This window comes from Chiloscyllium punctatum, chromosome 7 (assembly GCF_047496795.1).
Source record: "Chiloscyllium punctatum isolate Juve2018m chromosome 7, sChiPun1.3, whole genome shotgun sequence".
NCBI classification, from domain to species: domain Eukaryota; kingdom Metazoa; phylum Chordata; class Chondrichthyes; order Orectolobiformes; family Hemiscylliidae; genus Chiloscyllium; species Chiloscyllium punctatum.
Genome location: NC_092745.1, coordinates 105,771,945 through 105,792,714, shown reverse-complemented (window position 1 = coordinate 105,792,714; position 20,770 = coordinate 105,771,945). Strand labels below are relative to the sequence as shown.

Sequence of the window (20,770 nt, the reverse complement as noted above, 5' to 3'; positions counted from 1 at the left end):
TTAAAATGCAATTTACTGAAATACCAGTCAAATTAGTTCAATTATCATTAGCACTGACACTGACAACATAAGTCCAAATTCTCTTTTTAAAACAACTTGATTTTATAACATCATGACTTTCTGTTTGATCATTGAGAAACAAATATAATTAAAGTGTCTCCATATTTTGAGGTACATTTTCAGCTTGCCAGGAATAAACTGGAATTGCAGGTTGGCATTTCATTGGAAAAGAGGTATGATAGTCTTGACAGATAATAGGGGTGAGTGGGAAGGGGAGAAAACCTGCTAAAACAGGAAGTGGGGAGAGAGAAGACCTTTTGATTGGGGATGAGGTCCAACAAGGTAGCCTCCATGGCAGCCTTTTCTCGCCTGTAGCTTAGGACCTCACTTAGTGTCCTAGCCACCAAAATTGGAAGCCCTGATCTCAGTGACTTGGGTTTCCTAGAAATGTTTGCTTGTAGCCTAAGACTATTGAGTGCAGTATCTTTAGAAAGCTCAATGTTTGTGTTTAGAATTACAATGCTGTGTGATGACTGGTTTGCAAAGCAGAATTATGCCAAGAGTGTGAATTGAATTCCTGCACCAGCTAACATTACCATGAAGGACTCCTTCTCAACCACTCGCCTTACCTGAGGAGTGGTGACCCTCAGGTTGAACCACCACTAATTTTTCTTTCTAATGAGAGAGCAGCCTTCTCGTCTAGTGACTAGCAATCTTACCTTTCTTACCTATGTAATTTTCAAATACAGAAAATCTGCAAGAGCTATTCACTTATCGCTTGTCTATTTTGATATGATTTTTATAGACTCATTCAGTTGTACAGCATGGAAACCGACCCTTTGGTCCAACTAGTCCATGCCAACCACTTTCCCAAACTAAACTCGCCTGTTCTGCCTGCATTTGACTCATATCCCTCCAAACCTTTCCGATTCATGTGCTTATCCAATTGTCTTTTAACTGTACCTGCATCCACCACTTCCTCTGTCAGTTCATTCCACACGTGAACCACTTTCTGTGTAAAAAAATCATTGCTCCCATTCTTTTTAAATCTTTCTCCTCTAAGCTTAAAAATATGCCCCCTAGTTTGAACTCTCCCATCCACGGGAAAAGACCTTTGCTTTTCACCTTATCTATGTCACTCATGATTTCATAACTGTCTAAGGTCTCTCCACAATCTCCGATGCTCTAGTGAAAAAAATTCCAGCCCATCTGTATTACTCAAGCCCTCCAGTCCCAACAACATCCTGGTAAATCTTTTCTGCACCCTCTCCAGTTTAATAATATCATCCTATAACAGGGTGACTAGAATTGCACAAAGTATTTCAGAAGAGGCATCACCAACATCCTGTACAACCTCAACATAATGTACCAACTCCTATACTCAAAAGTCTGAGCAATGAAGCGTGCTAAACTACCTTATTTACCTGTGACACAAATTTCAAAGAGTTATGTACACGAAGCTCTGGGTCTTTTTGTTCTAAAACAGTACCCAGGGGTCTACCATTAATTGTATAAGTCGTATCTTGTTTGTAATACCAAAATGGAATACCTCACATTTATCCAAATTAAACTCCATCTGCCACCCCTCAGCCCACTTACCCAGTTGATCAAGATCCCTTTGTAATCTTAGATAACCTTCTTCATTGCCCATTATACCACCAATTTTAGTGTAATCCGCAAACACACTAATCATGCCTCTTATAGTTGATTCCAAATCATTTATATTAATGACAAACAAAAGTGCACCAAGTACCAATCCCCATGGAACACCGCTGTTCACATGTGTCCAGTTTGAAAAACAGTCCTCCACCAGCACCCTCTGTCTCCTACCCAAAAGCCAATTTTGTATGCATTTGGCAAGCTCACCCTGAATCCCATGTGATTTAACTTTACTAATCAGTCTATCATTGCAGCACCTTATCAAAGGCTTTACTGAAGTCCAAATAATGATTACTGCTCTGCCCTCATTAATGTTTTTGGTTACTTCCTCAAAAAACTCAATCAAGTTTGTGAGACCCGATTTCCCTCGCACGAAACCATTTGTTGAAATCATCCTGGTTTCTATTTTCTGGGAGGCAGCAGAATTGCAAAGTTCTTATAATAGAACCTCTTTTTTTGAGCCTTTGTTGCCATGTGCTATTTTTCCAATGCTGAATGTATGAAATTTTATTGATATCTTGTAAATTGGCTCTATTCATAGTTCTGTTGTGTCAATGTCATTACAATTATTCATGTTAGTTCAGATTTACCCCCTTTCAAAAAGCTCCAGAGCCTATTGGATTTTAACACTTTATTGAACATGAAGCCGTTTGTGATATTTACTCATCCTAAACTCATGGCCCAATTCAACTTAGTTCATACGTCTTGCTGCTCCATCAGATCAATAAAGTCATATCTTCAGAACACACTCAAACCTTAAATCTCACAGATCTCTTCAGATTCCTGTTTTATCTTTAAAACACTCTCTTGCTTTCTTCAGGCTGGAATTATTTCACTGGGAGTAAAGTTGTCTATCTGTGTGCAATTCACGTTTTGTGGAAAATGTTCTGTCACTGTAGGTTGTGACACTTTCTTGTAGTCACTTATGCAGGATTTGTCCAAATACAGTTGAATGCATCACACTGCTTGGTTGCTTAATAATTTGAGTGTCATCGTGATTACTGTGATGATGCAATGTGTTTTGGAAATGCACACGATCACAAGTTGACAAAGACTTAATTATTGCTTGTTAAATATAAAGGCTTGCCTTGCATTAGGAAACATTTCCTGCCTGTGTTTGTTTGTTCCCTGATATTCAACTTTAAATGTCTTGAATCAAAATGGAAGAAGTCATATTTGCTGATGCTATTGAAAATGCATAAAAATGTAATTGCACGTTAATTGCGCTCACTAGTTTTCATGAAGAAGTGGAATAAAAACTGCAAAATATTCTTCATATAATGCTCAAAGCAAATCCTACATAAAAATCTTTATAAAAGTTTATTGTTGTGCTAATAAATTTACCAAATGTCAGTATTTGGGTAGTTGATTCAATTTGCAAATATCTGGCAGCAGCATGATTTACAAATGTAGGGGCTGCCATATTGAAGGTGAATTCACTAAGTCACTTTGACAATTTTTAAGTAGCAATGTCAGCAGTGATTTTTGTACTTCATGCATTCCAAGTCACCTCAGAGAAAGTGGAGACTGCAGATGCTGGAGATCAGAGTCAAGAGTGTGGGTGGTGGAAAAGGACAGCAGGTCAGGCAGCATCCGAGGAGCAGGACAATCGACATTTCGGGCATAAGTCTTTCCTGTTGAAGGGCTTATGCCTGAAACGTCGATTCTCCTGCTCCTCAGATGCTGCCTGACCTGCTGTCCTTTTCCAGCATCACACTCGCATACCAAGTCATACCAAGTAAACGCTGTGTACATTGGCTACAGTAAAGGCCATGGACTCATCAACATCCTGGCTGCAGTGCTAAAGACATATGGTCCAGAACTAGCCACAGCTATGCCAAGCTATGACAGCTCACCTCTGGTATGTGTTCAATAAACTGGAAAAGTTTGTAATGTCACTGGAAAAATAGGAGAAATCCAAACTCACTAATTATCATACTATAGTCTACTTTCAGTTGTGAACAAAGTGGCCAATTGCAATTACTCATCTGTAACTTGCTCACCCATGTACAATTGAATTTGACCATGATCACTGAGCTCCTAACCTTATTATAGTCTTTGCCAAAAGAGCCAGAGTCCAGAGGTGAGGCGAGAGTGACTGCCCTTGACAGCTATGGAGGATTTCATTGAGTGCAGTGATGGAGTCCTAATAAAAACTGCAGTCATTGGGAAAAGGAGAGAAAACTCCTTTGGCTGGAGCCATTGCAATGCACAAAGGAAGATGATTGCGGTCGAGATCAGTTATCTCAGTCCCAGGAGATTGCTGCAAGACACTGGCAGTATTTTTAATCAGTTTGTTCAGGTGGGACTTGAACCCAGGCCTCTTCTCTCAGACATAGGAACACTACTAATGCACAACAGCCCCTGCTGGGCAGTAGCAGAATTCTAGATATAATTGCTTTGAACTGCTTCATCAATTACCATTAGAAAAGGAGATTAAGAAGGTTCAGTTCCTTTTATGCTTCCTCTCGTCCCATTTACAACATGACCAGGACAGCATTCAGATTTGGACTGATGAGTGGCAATAATTTGTATACCATTTAAGTGCCAGGTAATAACAATCTCCACCAAAAAAGTATCTAACCATCTCACCCTGAGACCTAATAAGATTAACATTGTGGAATCTCCTGCCATCAACATGTGTCTCGCTATTGACAAGAATCTTAATGGGATCAGCCATATCAGTACTGAGCTGGTCAGAGCTTGGGTGATCTCAAGTAAGTAACTTGCCTGACAGCCAGAGCCTTACCGTAGTAGACAGAACTGAAGAAAGATGTTACCCGAAACTTTCACTTTTCCATCTCCTGATACTGCTTGGCTTGCTATGTTCTTCCAGCCTCCTGTCTTTCTACTCTAGATTCTAGCATCTGCAGTTTTTTGTGTCTAAATAAGCCATGCCATAATCTACAAAATACAAGTCAGGAGTGTGATGGAATACTCTCTACTTTGCTGATGTTGACTGTACTGCTCCATCAAGAAACAACTTGCTATCCAAGAAAAAGCAACTCATTATCTTGGCATCTCATGTACTACCTTTTACTACTCAGCCAACTACATTATGTACCATCTACACAATGCACAACAGTATGTCACCAAAGCCCCTTTGACACCAGTTTCCAAACCTGCAACGTCTCCCACCCAGAAGAACAAAATCAACAAGCAAGAGAATCCAGTAGCCTGTAAATTCCCTTCCAATGTGTAAAATCATCCTGACTTCGAATACATTACCCTTCCTTCACTGTCCAATGGTCAAAGTCCTGGGACTGCCTCCGTTATCGTCCTGTGAGTGTACTAATAAAGAGTCGTAGAGATGTACAGCATGGAAACAGACCTTCAATCCAACTCGTCCATGCCACCCAGATATCCTGAATTAATCTAGTCCCACTACCAGCACTTGGCCCATATCCCTGTAAATCCATCCTATTCATATATTCATCCAGATGCTTTTTAAATGTTGTAATTGTACCAGCCTCCACAACTTCCCCTGGCAGCTCATTCCACACACTCGCCATCCTCTGCGTGAAAAAGTTTCCCCTAAGGTACTTTTTAAATATTTCCCCTCTCACCCTAAACCTATGCCTTCTAGTTCTGGACTTCCCCATCCCAGGGAAAAGACTTTGTCTGTTTACCCTATCCATGTCCCTCATAATTTTATAAACCTCTATAAGGTCACCCCTCAGCATCTGACGCTCCAGGGAAAACACTCTAGCCTATTTGGCCTCTACCTATAGCACAAACCCTCCAACCCTGGCAACATTCTTGTAAATCTTTTCTGAACCGTTTCAAGTTTCACAACATTCTTCATATAGGAGGGAGACCAGAATTACACACAATATTCCAACAGTGGCCTAACCAATGCCCTGTACAGCCACAACCTTTCGGTGTATAAGTCCTGCCCTGATTTGCTTTTCCAAAATGCAGCTCCTTACATTTATTAAATTAAACTCCATCTGTCGCTCATTGGCCCATCTGATCAAGATCCCATTGTACTCTGAGGTAATCCTCTTCACAGTCCACTACACCTCCAATTTTATCAGATAGACTGCAGTGTTTCAAGAAGATGTCATCTCCTCAAGGTCAATCAGCGACAGGCAACAAATCTTTGCTTTAGCAGTCTTTTTTAAAATTATTGTAACGTATTCCTTTTCAGGTCTAATTCTTAATAATATCGGTAACCTTTTGAAATCCTCTCTAAGCAGCTATAAAGCATTGAATATATTCTGGATAAATGGGAATAAATTGCTGATGCAAAGATGCAGTCCTGTATTGTTTATCTGTGTGTCTCAGTTAACAAACACATAGACTTTCATGTTACATCAGATATGCATGAACAAACTCCTCTACAGCCAGAAAACAAAATTATATTTTTTTAATGTGTATGCTGTAGAGGTTCATTATTCCTTTACTAAATTCGTCATAAGTTTAAGTTCCATACCATTGTTATCTAACATATATGTGTCTATATAGTTTATAAAATCTGTTGATGACTGACAACACTCTCCATGCTTTGAACACACTTGACCTTGTGTTTTTTTTAATACAGGTGAAATGTGATCAATATTGGCCATGCCGCGGCACAGAAACATATGGAATGATTCAGGTCACCCTCCTGGACATGGTGGAGCTAGCAACCTATTCTGTACGAACATTTGCACTATATAAGGTATGGCATCACTTTGTGTTTTGTATTTTTAGCCTGCTTATAGAAATTTAAAGGAGATATTAATCCTTTCAGTCTCTTCAACACTTTTATTGAGGTCTCCAAACTTTCTTGATGATTTCTGTAATGTTTACACTTGAAGATGGCATTTTAAGTACATATATGTGGCTCTGCTTCCTGAATGCTATGACATACAGAAGATGAGTTCAGAAATAGGATGGATAGGCCTGAACTGTTTTCTTTGGAGCAGAGGAGGCTGAGGGTGGACCTAATTGAGGTGTATAAGCTGATGAGGATGGACAGGATTGATAGAAAGCAGCTGTTCCCCTGAGTCGAAGGGTCAGAAAAGAGAAGGCTTAATTTACGGTGAACGACAAGAGGTTTGGAGGAGATTTGAGGATTTCCTTTTCACCCAGAGTAGAAATTTGGACTGCACTGTCTAGGAGGGTAGTAGAGACGGGAAACCTCATAAAGTACATGTATGAGCACCTGAAATGTCATAATATTCAAGGCTGTGGACAAAGTGCTGGAAAGTGGGATTAGTGTATATAGATCAGCAGAGACTCAGTGGACCAAGAACAACTTCTTTGCTGTATGAATCTGCAGTTCTACACTTCTGCTCAGTACTGAAACTGTCCTGCACTGTCAAGATGCCATTTTTTTCAATCAGATGTGAAACCTTATCTATGCTTTCAAATTAGTGCAAAAGACCTCACAGCACTCCTTGAAGAAGGGCAAGGGGATTTCCCTGTGTCTTGACATTTATCCCTCCAGCAACATCTAAAACAGATGATTTGCTCATTCCGTTTATTGCTGTTTGCTGTGTGAAAATTGTCTATTTTTTCTCCATTAAAGTAGTGGCTACATTTCACAAGTATTTCATTGTAAAAATCTTGGGATGATACAAGATCATAAAATGTACTACTTAAATGCAAGTTATGCTTTTAAAATGCGCTTAATTCTAGAATTCTCCAAATGAACCAGAATGTGTAAATCTAACAAGAAATGAGAGAAAGATGAAGCTGAGAATTTACTTTGACGGCATGACAGGATGAAAACAGGATGTTTTCCCTGGCTGATGACTCTAAACACATAATACATACAATCTCATTATAAGGAGCAGGCTATTTAAGATTGAGATAGGGAGATTTTCTTTACTCAGGTGCTCATAAATCTTTGGAATTCTCCATGTCATTCTTTGAAAATGTGTTAAATGCAGAAACTGTTGGATTTTTGGAGATTAATGGCAATAAGGGATATGAAAATAGTGTGAAAGAATAGCATTGAGGAGTTGATCAGCCATGATCTGAAATGGGCTGAATAGACTATTCCTCTTCCTATGTTTCTTTTATCACTTGTCCCAGAAATGCTGGTTATTATTACTAAGGGGACTTTTAAATGTATTTAGAAAATCAAAGAATGACCAGAGTCAGCATAGTCATATGAAAGGAAATTCATGCTTGACAAATATATTACTTTAAGACTGTATCTTTTTATTTTTCTGTACTTTCAATTGGACTAAAATGAGACTGATTGTGGATTGAATAACTAAAGGTTGTTTAACGTTTTACTGCACTTTTTTAAAAGCAAGTTACCTGACACCCATTTTAAGTGCTGCTTCCACTGCTGTTTTGTTCAAGTAATAGTGGAGATGAACTGGATCCAGGGAATGTATATAAAGAGAGATTCAGCTGGCAAAAGTAGCAAATTAATTAGCTTAATCTACTTAAAGTGGACTGGTCTGTGAAAAGACAGATTATAGAGTCACAGAAATGTACAGCATGGAAACAGACTCTTTGTCCAACTCGTCCATGCCGATTTGTCAATGACAAAGGCCTGCTAGCTGCTGACAACTATGCTCCCAGGTGTCTGAACAACTTGTAACCAGTCAGAACTATCAGTCCTCTCGATCTTTGCAATCCAAAACTGCCCATCCTATCTTTGACTTTAGGTATGTTTATATGTAACCTATCGAAAGATGTCAGATTGTGTTCATTAGAAATCCTAGAAATGGTTATATCTGTAACTTATACCAAGTGTAGTTGCTTTTAGACTGTTTCAATCACATGTCAGCTTATAAATGCACTTTGCTCAACAGAATGGCTCGAGTGAGAAACGGGAAGTGCGTCAGTTCCAGTTCATGGCTTGGCCAGACCATGGTGTTCCAGAATACCCTACTCCAATATTGGCATTCCTAAGGAGAGTTAAAGCATGCAATCCCCCAGATGCTGGTCCTATGGTGGTTCACTGCAGGTATGTGGAATTGAAATATAGCGAACTTTTGTTTTAACACGCACCTTATGAACAGACACTCTTGATAAACTGGCAAAATTATATACCTCAAATACCACAAAGTTGCTTATATTATTCTGTTCAATTATTATAGTTTTTTAAAATTTAACGGAATAGCCACATGAAATATCAACAGTTGACTCAATTTTGAGTCAATTTCTCCTCAAATACTGTGATCTATCACAATGTCAGAGTAGTCGGTTGAGAATGCTACAATACAAGAGAGGGGATGCACTGATGAGACTGCATCAGTCTCTCATCAGACTGCATTTGGAACCTTGTGAGCAAGTTTAAACAAATTTAAGCCCCATATCTAAGAAAGGTCATGCTGGCATTGGAAGGGGTCCACAGGAGGTTAACAAGAATGATCTCAGGGATGAAGGACTTGTCATACAAGGAGTGGTTGGGGTCTCTGGGTCTGTATTAATTTGATGGAGCTTAGAAAGGATGAGGGGAGGATCTGATTGGAACTTACAGAATACTGAGAGACCTGAATAGAGTGGACATCGAGAAGATATTTCCAATAGCAAGGGAGACTAAGACTCAAGGGCACAACCTCAGAGGTTCATAGAATCAAAAGGAGGCTATCCTCAACAATTCCCCCAAACAACAACCCACCCAGAGACCTACCTTATCCCCTTAACCCCACATTTACAATGGCTAATCCATCTAGCCTGTGCCTTTCTGGACATTATGGACAATTTACCACAACCAATCCACCCAACCCATACATTTGTGGGAGCAGACCAGGTCACCCAGAGGAAACCCACACAGGCAGCCACCCAAGGCAGGAAATGAACCCAGGTCCCTGGAGTTCTGAGGCAGCATTGCTAACCACTGAGCCACCATGTCACCTTCACTCAGAGTGAAGAAACAACCCTTTAGAACTGAGATGAGGAGGAATTTCTTCAGCCAGAGGGTGGTTAATCTGAGGGCCTCTTTATAGGTATAACAGTCATTATTCAATAGTAATGCAGAATTGATGGGCTGAATGTCCTAATTCCGCTCCTATATCTTAGGGTCTTACAGTCTCTGTATTAAAACAAACGTTTGTATTTTTAAAAATTTATTCAAAGAAAATGAACAATTCTGCAAAACTGGCACTAATTATCCATTCCTGTAGTTCCTTAGGAAGATTTTAGCGGGCCACCTTTTTAAAATCTCCATGTGAAGATATTCTTAGACAGGGAATTCCAGAATATTGCTTCAGTGGTGATGTGGCCAAGCAATAATACTTTGCACCATTCTGCTCTTGCCTGTTATTTTATGGTGCTTGGGAAGTGTAATGTTGGGCTTAAAAATATCTTGAAAACCAGACTGTTAAAGGTTAATTGTTCATGTCAATCAGCAATTGAAGAAAAGTAGAAAAGGACAAGAAAAACAGGCCTAATGCAAAAACAGCCTGTTTTGGCTGGGGGATACTGCCTGACCTTGAAAGGTAGTGGGAATTGTCCGCTTGTGCCGTTTAGTAAGGGCCATGTGAACTTATTTTTTGCCTACTTTTGAGAAGTGGAAAAGTACTGTAGACATTACAAAATGGAGATTCAGCATGTAATCTTAGATTCAGAATAGTGTTATTAATCAGATCGAGGTTATGAGACCAGGGCCAAGGACCTTTCACCGTCATCCTGGGGTTTGTGAGACTGTTGCCATGGAACCTGACAAACAACTCTAATTCCTATTGTTACCAAAGTTCCTGATGGATAGAAGGCAATGTGAGCTTCACTTGTTTGTGTATATATATATATGTATATTATGTAGTTTAAGCTAATAGAGTCAATCATTAGTTTGTATATATCTCTAATATATAATAAGTAGACTAAGCTTCATATTAAAGTGCTCATGTCATCTTGTATTCACTTTGTTCAGTCACTAAAGAACTCATTAGGTATTTTCAACCTAACAATCCAGGAGATGCTGCCAAAGAGTAAACCGTTTGCCACAGTATGTCAGGCTCTTGACTGATCTCGTAGGTGTGACAATTAGGCAACTGATGTACTTGAATTTCTGGTTAATAGTAACCCAGGAATATTGATAGCTGGGGGTTTTGGCAATAATGCCGTTAGATGTCAAGGACTGATGATTAGACTCCCATTCTGATGGGCATCCCCTGACTCTTGCAGTACAGAGATATTATTTTCCATTTCAATCAGGCTTGATTATGCCTATATCTTGGTGTTTGGACTGCTTTGTTGCCTGAGAAATCGTAAATGTGGCTGAGACGTCACATTTCTGATATAATTTATAAATAATGCTGAAGATGGATGTGCTTCAGATGCTGTCCCAGTCAGGATAAAGTCTTATTTTTTATGCCAAGTATGACTTCAGTTGACGTAATCTCCAGTAAAGATGAACCTACTGCAATTATATAAAATGTTGGCGAGACCACAGTGCGGAGTAGTTTGGTCCCCTTATCGATGGAAGGATATACATGCCTTTTGAGGGATTGCAGTAGAGGTCCATCAGACTAACCCCTGTGACAGAGATTGAATTAACTGGACCTGCATTCAAAAACTGATGGGTAATCCTGTTGAAACTTAGAAAATTCTTAAAGGGTGTGACAAGGTGCGTGTAAATGGGATGTTTTCCCTGGCTTGTGAGTCGAGAAACAGGGAACATAATCTGAATAAGGAATAGGCCATTTAAAATTGAGATGAGGAGGAATTTCTTCATTCAGAGGGTGGTCAATCTTTGGAAATCTCTGCACCAAAGGGCTGGGAAAGATCAATCCTTGAGCATGTTCAGTCAATAGCTACCTGGAGACTCAAGAGTATCAATGTTGAGGATATAATGCAGGAAAACAGCATTGAGGTAACCATGATCTGATTGAATAACACAGCAGACTCAATAGGCTGAATGTCCTACTGCCATCGTTATGTTCTGTGTTCAGTTGCTCGAGAATTTCATCCTGATCACCATTGACTTCAATTTTATTAGGACTCCTTGGTGCCACACTTATTTTAATGCTGACTTGATGTCAGAGACAGTCAATTGTTCATTTCTAGAATTGCGAAATGTATTTGTCTATGTTTGAACCAAGGCCGGAGCTTAGTGGTTCTGATGGAATCCAAACTGAGAATTAGTGAACATGTTGTTGATGAGTTAGTGACAATTGTTAGCACCATGGATAATTTCTTGCATAACTTCGTTGCTGGGCTGGTAATAGGCTGAGTTGGATTCTGGACAAGATAAAACCTGTGAAGTTTTGCACATTCTGGTATATGGTAGTGTCGTAACTCTTCTGCATTAGCTTGATTAGAGGTTTGACTAATGCGGGAGCACAGGTCTTCAGCCTGACATTGGAAATGCTGCAGGGGCCCTGTAACTTTTACTCTGCCACCTGTAGTCAGCTATTTCTTCATGTTAGTTGGCATAAATTATTGTATTTACTATATATGCAGGATCTCCCAACTCACTTGATGTACAATCAAAGAATTGTCATCAGAGGTTTGTGTAAAGCCTGTGTGACTCTCTGGTAAACCTTTCCACTCTGAATCAAGCCCTACTTCAACCTCATAAGCACAATGTTTAGCTGGCGCAAATATCGAGTGAATGCTGTATTTTTGGAGATGAAGTCTGTCAAATGAGACATTAAACTGAGGACTCTTTGACTGCTCAGACAGATTAATGGCACTATTTCAAGACCAGGTGAATTTTTCTAGGTGTGCTGGCTAATTGGTATCTCTCAACCAACAGACATTTATCTTAACATTATTGATAGGGGCTTGTTGGACAGACATGTGATTGGTATTTGGGAGTAATTACAAGCACTTACACAGAAATAGTTATGGTCAAAACAATTGGGACCTGCTCAGTAAGGCCCCTGCTCATCAACTCTTTCTTTGTTTTCAATCTGGGGTCATACCAATTTTTGACGTAAAAATGGGCTCACTGTGGGAAGAAGTCTGCAAAGCACTATACTACACTATAAAAGCCATTCATGCACAACAAGTTTGCACAAAACATACCATGAAAAATTACCACAATTCCATTCTGCTATGCTGGTTGAAATAACAGTTATCTTGCCTTATGAAAATTCCAACACAAACAAGCAAATGATTCCAATTCAACATCTCAGTTGAAAGCATACAACATTGCAGTGTTCCCTCATGACTGGACTGAAGAATCAGCCTAGATTGTGTGCCGAAGTCCTCTTGACTTTCTCAGGGGTTAAAATGTTACCATTGAGCCAAGATACCTAAAGCACTGTTATAGTTTTCTAAAATTGTTTTCAGAAGTTGAACCTATTTCAAGGAATTGGGTCAATCATTCTTGCCATAAATGATTTAATATTTCATGATGAATTTCTTTTTCTTCTGTGCAGTGCTGGTGTGGGTCGAACTGGCTGCTTTATTGTGATCGATGCCATGCTAGAAAGGATCAAACATGAGAAGACAGTTGATATCTACGGTCATGTCACCTGCATGAGAGCACAGCGAAATTACATGGTGCAAACAGAAGATCAGTATATCTTCATTCATGAGGCCCTCCTTGAGGCAGCAACATGTGGAAACACAGAAGTTCCAGCAAGAAATCTCTTTGCCCACATACAGAAACTTGGCCAGGTTCCACCAGCAGAGACAGTCTCAGCCATGGAGCTCGAATTCAAGGTCAGTGCTACAACTAATGTACAGGTTTTATATATTGGCAAAGTACTTGATGTGATCACTTTAATTGACCATTCAACTGATTTTGACAGAAACTATTAAAACACATTGGAAATATTAAACGCGTAGTATTTTGTAATTGATGCTTCCCCTCATTTCACTTCTAGTGCTTAAACTAGAATTAGCCTGGTGTTGATTCATTCAGTGATTATTTCTTCCTCCCACCCATTCTTCACATGTCCCTATAGTAACATGATTGAGAACAAGACTGTAACACATCGAATTATGGAACCTGCACGCGATATACTACCACGCCTGTCTGTCCTAAACGTGTTATGTTGCGTTATACTGTGAAGAGGAAAACAAAAGCTATCTTGACATCATCGAAATATTAGTACAGAAATTCCTGTTTAATGCCTCTGTCCTCTATCAGAACTCAGACTGTATGGTGGCTCAGTGGTTAGCACTGCTGCCTTGCAGCTCAGGGGGTTTGGATTCAATTCCAGCTTCCCGTGACTGTGCAGAGTTTGCACTTTCCCCCATATCTATGTAGGTTTCAGCCAAGTGCTCTGGTTTCCTCCCAGAGTCCAAAGATATGCAGGTTAAGTGGATTGGCCATGCTATATTGTCTGTAGTGTCCAATAAAATGTAGGCTAGGTAGGTTAGCGAGGGAAATATGGGCACAGGGTGTGGATGGGTCTGTCTGGGATGATCTTCAGAGGGTCAGTGCAGACTCGATGGGCCAAATGGCCTCTTTCCATATTGTTGGGATTCTATGATTCTAGAACTGTCTATTCTTAATGCATTTTTAGATGTAGGTTTGCTCGCTGAGCTAGAAGGTTAATTTCCAGACATTTCATCACCCTACTAGGTAACATCTTCAGTGGGCCTCTGGGCAAAGCACTGCTGATAAGTCTTGCTTTCTATTTACATGTTTGGGTTTCTTTGGGTTGGTGATATCATTTCATGTTCTTTTTCTCAGGGGGTGGTAAATGGGATCTAACTCGATGTGTTTGTTGATAGAGTTCCGGTTGGAACTCCATGCATGTCTCTGTTTGGCTTGTCCTAGGATGGCTGTGTTGTCCCAGTCATTGTGGTGTCCTTCCTTATCTGTGTGTAAGGATACTAGTGAGAGAGGGTCATGTTGTTTTGTGGCTAGTTGATGCTTTGCCCGGAGGCCCACTGAAGATGTTATCTAATAGGGTGATGAAACTTCTGGAAATGAACCTTCCAGCTCCGTGAGCAAACCTACATCCAGAACATCAACCTGAGCTACGTATCTTCTCAAAATTCATTATTGCATTTTTCTCATTACTTTTATTCTTCATATGTTAATCTGATAAATTCCTCTTGAATTGTAATAATGGATTTTGCATATATTTCTGGCAATGCATTCCATATTCTACCACTGGTCGTTCTGCTATTATACACATTTCATTTATGTGAGTTAACACAGGATTGCGTGAGATTGGAACTACCACGTTATAGCAGAACCGACTTTAACTCTTTATACAACATGTGACTAACCACCACCCCTCTGTAGCTTATATAGATCCCACGTTTATGCTCTCCTACTTATTAATTTGTGTAATCTTGCACAACTTTACACCTATTCAAAATGCATTTGCGTTATGAAAGATTCCCATTCTTTGTTTTTCTTCACTGAAATACAGTTTTAGATTTGCCAAAGTTGAAAAAAGTAGAAGTCCACTTAAACTTGTGTTGAGCAGTTATTTGTACTGTGATTCCCAGAGTAAAGGCTTCATGCAAATTACTGCAAGCTGAATGTAAAATTCTGGTTGCCTGAAGCTCTCCTTGAGCATTCGAAGAATGGTCTTTATATGAAGGCTCAATTACATCTAGTAGTTTACAACCAATTGAATACAAAAACAAAATACTGTGTTACTATAAGGAAATTTTCAATGTAGAATTAACTATAATTTCAAAGTCAAATGCAAATCATTTGGACAGGGTTGAAAGCTGCCATCTTTGGTTCACACAATATATTTCAAAAGTATGTTTTTCTAGACATTTCAGCATATCTAGTCCTTTTTGAAATATTTCACTGCATTAGTAACTGCCAATCGATGTAAAATGAAATAGCACAGCTAAGGAAATAAAGAGGGTAAATCTAAACAGGATGTTTCAGCGAGTTTTGAGAAGATTTGTTGCTCAAGTTGAGGTTTTGGATGTAGGTTTGCTCGCTGAGCGAAAAGGTTCATTTCCAGAAATTTCATTACCTTATTAGGTAACATCTTCAGTCGACCTCATACGAAGCAATGCTGAAGATTCCTGCTTTATATTTATATGTTTGGGTTTCTTTGGGTAGGTGATGTCATTTCCTGTGGTGAAGTCACTTCTTGTTCCTTTTCTCAGGGGATGGTAGATGGGGTCTAACTCGATGTGTTTGTTGATAGAGTTCCGGTTGGAATGCCATGCTTCTAGGAATTCTCGTGCGTGTCTTTATTTGGCTGGTCCTAGGATGGATGTATTGTCCCGGTCAAAGTGGTGTCCTACCTCATCCGTATGTGAGGATACTAGTGGGAGAGGGTCATATCTTTTTGTGGCTAGTTGGTGTTCATGTATCCTGGTGGCTAGGTTTCTGCCTGTTTGTCCAATGTAGTGTTTTGCTACACTCCTTGCACAGTATTTTGTAAATGACAAAATCCAGACAATGAGCAAAACTAACATTATTTACAAAATACCGTGCAAAGACTGTAACAAATACTACATTGGACAAACAGGCAGAAAACTAGCCACCAGGATATATGAACACCAACTAGCCACAAAAAGATATGACCCTCTCTCACTAGTATCCTCACATACGGATGAGGAATGACACCACTTTGACTGGGACAATACATCCATCCTAGGACAAGCCAAACAAAGACACGCACAAGAATTCCTAGAAGTATGGCATTCTAACTGGAACTCTATCAACAAACACATCAAGTTAGACCCCATCTACCACCCCTTGAGAAAAGGAACAGGAAGTGACCACCACAGGAAATAACATCACCACAGGAAATGACATCACCAACCCAAACATATAAATAGAAGGCAGGAATTTTCAGCATTGCTTCGCATGAGGTCCACTGAAGATGTTACCTGATAAGGTTGAAACATCTGGAAATGAACCTTTCAGCTCAGGGTGGTTCAATTCAGAAGAGACAGCAATTTTATAAAGAACTTCATACAAGTTGTTAATAAGGATTAATAACACTGTAACGAAAACTTAAAGCAATGTGAGGTGTAAGAATAATGTTTCCTTGATCAAATGTTGAGACAAGAGTTGAAGCAAACTTATTCAAGACTGGTATTTTGTTGAGAAGATTGTAATGTACTATGTTTTATAATTCTCCCTCCTGTACATAAGGAAGACCAAGAAGTGGAAAAGCAATTAAACTGCCAATCGATGATATTTCAGTGAAACTACATTCAGTCATCAAGAATCTTTGACACCCTCGAGAAAAAATTCCTCAAAGCTTTTCAGAAATTGATTCCTAATTGTTTTGTGTTTTATGCAGCATGAAGCATTCCCATTTATGAAATTGCAGAATGGGTGTGCAGTTCGCAAAATAATATCAATATAGAAAAATGGGAGTAAGTTGAGATAAGAAAAATGAAAATGTCACATGCCCCTTGGAAGTAAACTGATTACATTGGGTTGAGGACTGACAGATACACAAAACATGAAAGTAGTGACTTAGGTTATTGAGGGCATTTAAAGGAAGAGAATTGAAAAAAACAGGAATTCTATATTAAACTTGTTGAGAATTTTGGTTAGGAACACTTGGATTACTTTTTTCCAAATATGGCATGAGCCAGCATTTATGGCCCATCCCTAGTTGCCCTTGAGAAGGTGCTAACAAGCTGCATTGTTGAACCACTGCAGTCCATTTGGCATAGATAGTTGGGGGAAGTTGCAGGATTTTGACCCAGTCTTAGTGAAGAAATAGCAATGTATTTCCAAGTTAGGATGGTCTGTGGCTTGGAGGGGAACATGCATGTGGTAGTTTTTCCATATATCTGCTGCCCTCCTAGATTGTAGTGGTCATGGTTTTGGAGTCCAAATTTAATCCCATATTTTAAAAAAAGGCATTGGGGAAGATGCAACAAATGCTTATTGATATGCTACCAGAAATGAGATGTTAAGTCTTTCATGAAATATGGAAAGGCTGATACACTATGTCAGGATAAAAAGAGGCTGAGGAGTGAACTGAAGTGGGTGGTTTCACATTATGCCAGGCTTTTATTGGGTAGGCACTGAGTAACCACAGGCGAGGTGCCAGAGGCCTGGACGGTGGCTAATGTTATGCCTTTACTGAAGAAATGCTGTAAAGAGAAACCTAGGAACTATAGACCTGTGAGCCTGACACCATGGTGGGTAAGTTGTTGGTAGTGATTCTGAAAGATAGAATTTTTATGCATTTGAAGAGGCAAGGACAGATTGGGAATGGTCAGCATGGTTTTGTATGAGGGAATTAGTGTCTCACAAACTTGATTGAGTTCTTTGAGGAAGTAACCAAAAAGATTAATGAGGGCAGAGTGGTACACCTTGTTTACATAAACTTTAGGAAAGCCTTTGACAAGGTTCCATATGGTAGACTAATTAGGAAAGTTAGATCATATGAGATTCAGGGTGAACTTGCCAATTGGATATAAAATTGACTCTACGGTAGGAATTGGAAGATGCTGGTGGACTGGGGGCCTGTGCCCAGTCGTGTTCCATAGGGATCAGTACTGGGTCCACTTTTGTTTGTAATTTATATAAATGATCTGGAAGCGAATGTAAGAAGCACGATTAGTATGTTTGCGGATGACACCAAAATTGATGGTATAATGGACAGTAAAGAAGGTTATCCCAGATTGCAAAGAGATCTTGGTCACTAGGATCAATAGGCTGAGGGGTGGCAGATGGAGTCTAATTTGGATAAATATGGGTATTGCATTTTGGTAAAACAAACAAGGGCAGGACTTACACTATCCAGGGCGCTACCATTAATTGTATATTAGAACAGAGAAACCTCAGGGTTCAGGTACAGAATTGTTTGAAATTTGTGTCAAGGGTAGAAAGGGTGATTAAGAAGATCTTTATCACACTTGCCTTCACTGCTCAGATCACTGAGTGTTGGAACTGGGATGTCATGTTGAGTGTACAGGAAATTGGTGATGCCCCTTCTGGAGCACTGTGTGCTGTCCTAGTCATCCTGTTATCGAAAGGATATTATTAAATTGGAGAGAGTGCAGAAAAAGGTTTACCAAGATGTTGCTGGGAATGGAAGATTTGAGTTATAAAAATAGTCTGGAAAGGCTGGGAGTTATTCTCACGAGCATAGGAGGTTGAGAGGTGGCCTTATCGAGGTTTATAAAATTATGATTGGCACAGATAAGATGAATAGCAATGGTATATTCCTGAGAGTTGGGGAGTTCAAAATTAGAGGGCATATTTTTAAGATGAGAAGAGAAAGGAAAAAGGATATGAGAGGTAACTTTTTTTTAGGCAGAGAGTGGTTCTTGTGTGGAATGAACTGTCAGAAGAAGTGTTAGATGCAGATAAATTTATGACATTTAACAGACATTTGTACATGAATAGGTAAGATTTGGAGCAAATGCAGATAAATGGGGCTAGTTTGGGATTGTAGTCAGCATGGACAAGTTGGACCAAAGGGTTTGTTTCCATGCTGTATGTGATGCTATAATGTTTCCATTTGTGGACAAAACCAGACGAAGGGCATAAATATGAAACAGTTACTAATAGATTCAATTGAGATAGGGGACAAACTTCTTTACCCTGAGTTTAGTTAGAACGTAGAAATTGTCGTCATCTTAAGATGCTTCATCAATGACCTACCATCCGTCATAAGGTCAACAATGGGGATGTTCACCAATGATAGCACAATCTTCAACACTTATTGCGACTGCTCAAACACTGAAGCAGTCCAGGTTCAAAGAACCGGATAATATCCAGACTTGGCAAGTAACATGAGCGCCACACAAATGCCAGACTATGACCATCATTGAATCCACCACTATCAACATCTTGGGAGCTATCATTGACCAGAAACTCAACTGGACTCACCACATAAACACAGTGGTTACAAGACCAGGTCAAAGGCTAGGAATTCTGCAGGAAGTAACTCACTTCCTGAATCCCTAAAACTTGTCTACAAGGCACAAGTCAGGAATGTGATGGAATACCGTCTACTTGAATGGATAAGTGAAGCTCCGACAACCCTCAAGAAGCTTGACACCAACCAGGACAAAGCAGCCTGCTTGTTTGGCACTACATGCACAAACATCCATTCCCTCCACCACTGACGCTCGATAGCAGCAGTGTGTGTACTTTCTACAAGGCACACTGCAGAACTTCACCAAAAATCCTCAGACAGCAACTTCCAAACTCATGACCACTTCCACCTAAAAGGATAAGGGCACCAGATTATGGGAACGCCAACGCCTTCAAGTTCCCTTCCAAACCACTCACCATCCTGACTTGGAAACATATGACCGTTCGTTCACTGTCACTGGGTCAAAATTCTGGAATTCTGTCCCTAATGGCATTGTAGGTCAACCCACAGCAGGTGGATTGCAGCAATTCAGAAGGGCAGATCACCACATCTTCTCAAAGGCAACCAGGCATAGGCAATAAATGCTGGCATAGTCAGCGATGCCCACATCTGACACATTAATTTTTTTAAAAACATGGAGTCATTCAGATAGTGAGCGTGAATGAGAAAAATGCAGATAAATATTAAATCTAGATTGAAAATTAAGAGGAGCTTGAAAAACAATATACTCAAGGTTTATTCAATGAAGTAGGAGACTATTTGTATCATAAATACCAGAGTGGATATGCTGAGCCATGTAGTCTGTTTCTAAACTGCAAATATTATGTAATAACTAAGGTAATGTTAAATGGCTATTTTTATTCACAACCAGCCTCTTATTAATGGCTGAAGAGACCATTAATTAATGAAAACCCAAATGGTGTACAATGTTTTCAGATTAAGGTGGCAACCCATGTTGATGCTTACCTGCCAAACAAACATGCAGATTTTGGGTGTGTTTAGACCAGTGTTAAGTCTGCTTTTGACTTGTCAGTTGCTTTTGAAGTTGTTGGTCTGGTTTTACAAGTTGATATGTATGTTGCTACCTCAGGTGAGCAACCAGGGTGTGGCACATGGTTTCATATTTATGTTCAACTAAAGTTGATGTAATAATTGGAACATCTAGGTATTATGTTGGCTAAAAGAGAGAAGTTGTTTTGTCTATATATTCGTTGAAATAATTAGATTGTCAAAAATGCCATTGGAAATTGCATACCTTTGCACGCAACACTACAAAAAGCAAGAACAATCGTCATTCTATTTAATTCACCTTCAACTGCACTCAGTACAATGTGAGAACATGAAATTTCTTTGTTTTAATCTTTTTGTTAGAATTCAATAGAACCGATAGAATGCTGTATTTCCATTTTAAGTTTCAGTTAATCATTGATTACTTTTAAGTTTATCTGAACAACTCATTTTTTTCTTCAGATTTTTCCCAT

The 20,770-nt window shown here is 39.5% G+C and overlaps 1 protein-coding gene across 21 annotated transcripts in view; it reads left to right on the top strand.

Moving 5' to 3' along the window:
- Window positions 1-20,770, top strand: part of ptprfa (protein tyrosine phosphatase receptor type Fa) — a 440,327-nt gene that overhangs the window by 395,217 nt on the left and 24,340 nt on the right. For all 21 annotated transcript variants that reach the window (XM_072574526.1, XM_072574516.1, XM_072574533.1 and 18 more), the window contains 3 exons: window positions 6,203-6,322; window positions 8,418-8,572; window positions 12,936-13,221. In XM_072574526.1, coding sequence (XP_072430627.1) covers window positions 6,203-6,322; window positions 8,418-8,572; window positions 12,936-13,221 — 561 coding nt within the window. The remainder of the gene's footprint in view (window positions 1-6,202; window positions 6,323-8,417; window positions 8,573-12,935; window positions 13,222-20,770) is intronic.